Here is a 7322-nt window from a genome sequence, read left to right on the forward strand (position 1 = left end):
ACTTGACTGCTAACCAGAAGGCTGGCAGTTCAAACCCACCAGCCACTCCTCGGAAGGAAGGTTGGGCAATCTACTTCCGTAGTGATACTGACTCGGCAACCCGACTCGATGGCACATAACAACAACAACAATGAAATCGGTAGTTTACAATTGTGGTACACTGGCTGATTTGAATACATAATATAGTAAATCTTAATACATTATCTAAATTATCTTACATTTTTCTTTAGCTATTAGATGCATATTTTAATAGAGCATCTAAGGAACAGAAAGATAAATTTCTGAAGAATCGAGGCTTTTCCTTGTTAGCCAACCAGCTGTATCTTCATCGGGGAACTCAAGAATTACTAGAATCCTTCATTGAAATGTTCTTTGGTCGAAGTATTGGCTTTGATGAAGAGTAAGTGTGTACTTCCTTCCACCATAATTGAGGATCTTTAAGTTTCAATCTTATTTGTAAAATTTAATGAACTCATTCTTAAAATTACTTGGTTACCTTTAGGGAAAAACAAAAAAAAGTTAAAAGTAATTTCCCAGATGAATCAATTCATTGTTTTCTGTATGATATTCTTTGTCATATAACTTGCTCCTTTGTATTTCATCCTTTAGCTAGAAATCAAAAACAAATTAATGCTGCATTAAATGAAAAAATTTGACATGTAGTATTAACATGAGGTGACCATGAGTCACTCGACTGGACTACAAGTGGTTTGTTATTGTGTGGTTAATTAGAAAGAAAGGTGGCTCCTGTAGTCTCAGTGACTCATTACATGAGGGATCCTTCGAGGAACTCTCCTTGAAGCCCTTAGATTATCCTAGAGTAGAGTGATAGTATGAATTACTTCCTAGAATTTCTGTGTGTAGTGATTGCTGAGATTTGACCCCAGTGTAATGCTGAAGGATTAGCAAATTATTATGATAATAAAAGAATATTTTCTCCCAAACCAAGTTGGACAGAAAAAGTTACTGTTATTTCTGTCTATGACAGAGTAGAAAAAAATGTCTCCTTATTATAGTAGAAATATTTTGATCCTTGAGGAATTGTTAATTGTGGTAATGCCAGTACAGCAGTACTTTTCATATGCATACAGCTTTTGGTCTTTCAAAGCAATTCTACCTTACCTCATTTGATTCTCATAGCAGTCTTGAGAAAAAACTCAAATATAATTACCTGTATTTATCAGGTAAAGAAAATGAAGCATAAAATGATTAAATGATTTCCCTTCGTCACAGAGATAAGCAGAATTTGGACAAGTACTCAAGGTTCATTCCTTTGCTAGGCCTCTTTTTTCTAGCTCATTGTACTTGTTATGTAAGCCCCTTAAAGCAAGGGTTTTTTAATATTGTGATTTAGGTGAAAATTTACAGAGCAAATTAGTTTCCCATTCAGCATTTTATACACAGACTGTTTCATGACATTGATTGCAATCCCAACAATATGTCAGCACACACACCCCCATTTACTTTGGGTTACCCATTTCTGTTTACCCAGTTCTTCTGCCCCTTTCTGTCTTCTTCACTTTGCTTTTGGGCAAATGCTGTCCTTTTGATCTAATATAGTTGATCGTTATGAGGAGCATATTCCTCCCGGGTGTTATTGTTTACTCTATAAGCCTGCCGTTTATTGCCTTAGAGGTGATTTCCAGGAGTGGCTTTGGTTCTAAGAAGGGTATCTAAGGGCCATAGTTTTAAGGATTCTTCTGGTCTCTAGCAGACCAATAAGTCTGCTCTTTTCTTTGAATTTGAATTTTGTTCTGCCTTTTTCCCTCTCTTCTATCTGGTACCTTCTCTGATTCTAGTTTGAGCAGTTGTTAGTGGTAGCTAGGCACCATCTAGTTCTTCTAGTCTCTGGTTAGTAGAAGCTGTGGTCATATGGTCCATTAGTCCATCAGATTAACAGTTTCCTTGAGTCTTTGATTTTCTTTACTCTTCTTTGCTCAAGATGGAAGGAGACCAATGGAGATGGCCACTTAACAAGTTTTTAAGACCCCAGTTGCTACTCACCAGAGTAGGATTTAAAATATTGTCTTTATGGACTATGTAATGCCACTTGACCTAGATGTGCCCTGAGAGTATCATCCTTATGCCTCAAGCTCAGTATCTCAGTTCTAGGAGGTATTTGGTGATGGCTAAAAGGTTTTCCTGACTGTGTCCCAAAGTCTTTGGACACTTAATGATGACTTAAAGTGAGTTACTTAACTCTGTGAAATTGTATAAAAAATTTTGAATCTGAATGTTTGTGTATTCTTGGAATGGACTCTTAGCAAGAGCTTTTAATTTTTTACATTTTTTAATGTATAAAAAGGTTAACAGCTCTTGTTCCCCAAATTTATTTTTTATATCTTGAAAATCAGGTTTTTTTAAAAAAAAATCTGGCATAGTTACAGTCACTCTTCTTTATTTTGTGGTTAATTGATTACTAATATATTCTTAATTGTGTATTATTTATTATAGATTTGATCTGGAAGATGTGAAAAATATGGGACTTTTTCAGAAGTGGTCTATCATTCCGATTCTAGGACTAATAGAGACTTCTCTATATGACAACATACTCTTGCATAATGCCCTTTTACTTCTTCTCCAAATTTTAAATTCTTGTTCTAAGGTAGCAGATCTGTTGTTGGATAATGGACTACTATATGTGTTATGCAATACAGTAGCAGCCCTGAATGGATTAGAAAAGAAGTAAGTTTTTAATTATTATTTAAATTATATTCTGGAAATAACTTAGAAAGAGAAAACCTTAATAATAGGTTGCATTAAAGCATCTGATTTTTAAAAATACTCTCAAAGAATGTCTTTCCCATAAAATTGATTAGATATAATCACTTTGGCAAGAGTATCATCATTTTCAAGAAAGTTTGGTTAAAAGTTTTTTATATGACCTATGTTTATATATTTGGGAGCTCTGGTAGCATAGTGCCTAAGGCACTTGACTGCTAACCAGAAGACTGGTGGTTCAAACCTACCAGCCACTCCTTGGAAGGAAGATGGGGCAATCTATTTCCATAGTGATACTGCCTCAGAAACCCAAGGAGGGGTCACTATGAGTCGGGTCCGACTCAACGGCATGTAACAACAACAACAATGTTTATATATTTAGAGATTGAAGATAAGTAGAATAAATTTAATTGCCCTCAAAATATATTTACCAAGCTTTCACCATAGTCTTGTAAACAATGCTGATTTTAAGATAAAAATGAGAGCTAACCAATGTTGAGCATTTATTGTGTGCCAGGCACATAGTTTTGCTTATATTATATTCACACAGCAACCCAAAGTACTGTTATTATCCCCATCAGGAATAGGAAAATGAGGATAAGAGAGATACAGTAATTCACTGAAGATCATGTAGCTGGTAAATAGTAGAGGACTTGAGACAACTGAAAGTGGTCTCACTTCTAAAGCCCGTATTTCGAACTCACCATGCTATCTTACAGTTAGCATACTATATCACTGTCTCCTACCATAAATTAATTTCTAATAGCTAGAAGTCATGTTGGCAAATGGCTGCCCACCAAATTGATTTACAATTTATAAAATATGTCAGATTAGATTTTTATTTAGATTTTGTGTCTTTAGTATCTAAATTTATGATGTATTGTAGAACATTTTTATTAGTATGATGTTAAAACATATATTTCCAGAGCAAGAACACAAGAAACCCCACGTTCTTGCACATTAAAGTATTAAGTATTTTTTGTATTTTTGTATTTATATTTTTTTCAGAACACGCAGATCATATCCTTACTGATTCTCTAGGCCAAAGGAAGATTTCCTGTACTTAGCTCAAATTTTATTGAGCATCTGTTACATTTAGGGTCTGTATGTTAGGCACATGGGAAATACAAAGAAATGTAAGGTATTATATTTCCTCAAAATAGTCTTGGCTGTAACATAGTGTATGAAATTGATAGAACTTGGAAAAAGTATCTACAGGCTTGTTCTGAAGGGTTTTTTTTTAATTAGTTGTATTTACTAAATGTCTCTGTATGCTACTCTATCACCTACCCAAAGACAACCATTTCTAACCCTTGTTTGATTTGGATGAAGTACATGGAGAGAAGTATTTAGGCTTTATATCACACATTGAGGTAGATTATCAGAGTGAAAAATTGAAGGGAACAAATTCATATTTATCTAGTATTTATTAAGTGATTAACATGTCTTTAAATGTTTTCTAATCATTAAAATAATTATAATTTATAAAATGATGTTCAGTGAGATTGATTGATTTATTCAAATTCACCATCTCTGAGAAGCCTTTTCAGAATGTTACTACTGGCACCCACATGATCTTTACCTTTAGTGCAGGCTAGTAATCTGCCCAAATTAATCTTTATTGTAGTATTTACTGCCATTTACTATTTATAATTATCTCTATTCATCTAGTCTTCTGCAAGACTATAAACTTTTTGACAGGAGTCTAAAGTATGTCATCTTTCTACTTCCAGCATGATTTTAATACTGAAAAGTCATTTGACATAGAGTAAGCATGAATAAATATTGAATGAATGGAGGAATAAATTAATTAATGAATGCTGATAGCACAGGAATTTGAACCCACTTTTCTTTGTATTACATAACTTGTTCTTTTTCTTATGAATGTTCTTTTTCTTTTATCTTTAGCGTTCCTTTGAATGAATACAAATTGCTTGCTTGTGATATACAGGAACTTTTCAAAGCAGTTACAATTCATGCTTGCAGTTCCTCGGGCTCACAATATTTTAGGGTCATTGAAGACCTTATTGTATTGCTTGGATACCTTCAAAACAGCAAAAACAAGACAACTCAAAGTAAGATTGAATTTTTATGAGTCTAGAGAGTGTTAGCTGTGTAGTAGCCAAACATGTTATTTGAACCTGATCTTCTTTTTCTTAGGAACTCTTTCACTGAATGTGTTTTAATTTTGTGATCATCTATTAGCTGTTTTTTTAAAAAAAGAAGCCTTTTTAAGTGGCAAAAATAGAAAAAGTGATACCTTAATGTAATACCATGAAATAAATTTGTGGGCTAATATTTTTCCATTGAATTTTGCATAGTGGCCATCTGGAAATTTGCTTTTAAAAATAGTTTTAAAATATTTATTATCATCAAGAACCCATATTTAGCAACATTTTTAAAATTTATATTTTTTAAGATAATAAAGCATTATTGGCAATTGAGATATTACGTGGATATAAAAATAAGTTCAGTTTAAAAATTAACAACCACATAGGTTTAAAACAGTCTAGTATCTTCTGTTTTTAGCTATGGCTGTTGCACTACAGTTTAGAGTTCTACAGGCTGCTATCGAGTTTATAAGGACCACTGCAAATCAGGACTCTGAAAACTTTATGAATTTATTCCAGTTACCTTCTGCTCCACATCATGCACTATTTCAAAAGCAGAAAGGCATTGCTGGTGAGTACTGAAATAATATCTTAATAATCATAAATGGAAGATAGCTTTACTTTCCTATATTATGATACTATTCACATTTTTAAATATCTGGTGGCATAGTACCTAGGGCATTTGACTGTTAACTAGAAGCCTGGCAGTTCAAAGCCACAAGCCACTCCTCAGAAGGAAGACTAGGAAATCAACTTCCAAAGAGATACTGCCTCAGAAACCCAAGGAGGGGTTGCTATGAGTCAGATCTGACTCGATGGCTGTGAGTTTGGTTTTTTTTTTATTTTTTTTTTAATGTAAAAAGTTAACCCATGAGTTTTAAGAACATTTTCCTCCCAGAGGAAGCTATTCAGCTGCTTTCTTTTAGTGCTGTTCTCATTGAATTAATCATCTACCATGTGCCAAGCACTGTGCAAAGTGCTGGATGTACACTGAAGAACGAAACAGACACAGGGGCCTAGGGACTCAGGACCATAGTCTCAGGGGTCATCAAGGTCAATTAGCAAAGCATAGTCTACAAAGACAGTATTCTACATCCTGCTTTGATGAGTAGTGACTGGGGTCTTAAAATCTTCTAAGCAGCCATTTAAGGTGCAACTATTGGTCTCTCCCCAGCTGGAACAAAGAAGAGTAAAGAAAATCAAAGATGCAAGGAATTTAGTCCATTGGACTAATGGACCATACATACCTCAACTTCCATGACCATGAGGTCAGAGGAACTAGATGGTGCCCAGCTACCATTGCTGACCATTCCAAAAGGAATCACGATAGGAAGTCCTGGATCAAGTGGGAGAAAAATGTGGAATAAAACTCAAAATAATTAGAAAGATCAGGCTTACTGGTCAGAGAGAGACTAGTAGAACCCCCAAGACTATGGCCCTTAGACACCCTTCAAGCCATGGCTGAACTTTCAGCCAAACAATAGACAGGCCTATAAGGTGAATGGTAACACCAGAGAGGTATGCATTCCTTAGAACAATCAATCATACAAGATCAAAAGGGCAGCGTTTGCCAAGGGATAAAGTTCAGAAGGGAGATAAGGATAGGAAAGAAGAACGAATGGAAATGGTTAACACAGGATGTGGAAGAGTGCTGTTATATTGTGAGGATTGCAATCAATGTCACAAAACAAAAGTGTGTATATATTGTTGAATAGAAAACCAATTTGCTCTGTACTTTGACCCTCCCCAAAAAAAATTTCCCAGGGAGACTCAGGTTAGCCCCTGAGTTTTATACAGTGACAATACTCAAAAGGTTTCACTTGGAATAATAAATGAAGTTTTCCACCAGGACGTTTTTGCTGAGCCCACATCTGAGAAACAAGGAACATTATCCTTCTAGTCCAAATTATGGATTTTGTACTAGAGATCCTTATAATTTCCTCTGTCACTTATTTATTTCCATGCTTTTCACTCTTTCCTTGAAGACCTGCCCATACATACTCCAAAGAGTCTGCTCCCACAGTCCTTGCTGAATGGACACATGACCTAACTCCCTTGCCACACAGGTATTTGCCTCAGGAGTAGTCCCTACTCAAACTAAGCCAATCAGACTGTCTCGTGGGTACTGGAATTGGGGTTTTTGAGATGCTATTGAGCATCTGTTGGATTTTTACAAAAAGAACTGAAATCAAGTCAGTAATGGGGACATTGGGTTATGCTGTTGTGCCAAGAAGTGGAAAGAATTGGCCAGGGGACACGAGAAAGTAGAGAGGAGAGCAGAATGATGACCATATGCAGAGAGAAGAGGGACAAGAAACCAATTGATTTAAGAGAAGCCAAGAGAGAAACTTTGACCTTGCCTTCTCAGTTACTATTTCCTATCTTTTGTGAATAATAGTTATATTCTCTGATCTTTCATTTCATTGTTGTTATTGTTGTTGTTAAGTGCCGTCGAGTCGTTTCTGACTCATAGTGACCCCATGCACAGCA

General features: G+C 35.2%; 1 protein-coding gene across 1 annotated transcript in view; it reads left to right on the forward strand.

Moving 5' to 3' along the window:
* Positions 1 to 7322, forward strand: part of LYST (lysosomal trafficking regulator) — a 339163-nt gene that overhangs the window by 116391 nt on the left and 215450 nt on the right. The window contains 4 exon segments of the mRNA XM_042780645.1: positions 231 to 400; positions 2455 to 2685; positions 4630 to 4796; positions 5251 to 5403. Coding sequence (XP_042636579.1) covers positions 231 to 400; positions 2455 to 2685; positions 4630 to 4796; positions 5251 to 5403 — 721 coding nt within the window.

This window comes from Orycteropus afer, unplaced genomic scaffold, assembly GCF_000298275.1.
Source record: "Orycteropus afer afer isolate SDZICR_OR568_19922 unplaced genomic scaffold, OryAfe1.0 scaffold00050, whole genome shotgun sequence".
NCBI classification, from domain to species: Eukaryota; Metazoa; Chordata; class Mammalia; order Tubulidentata; family Orycteropodidae; genus Orycteropus; species Orycteropus afer.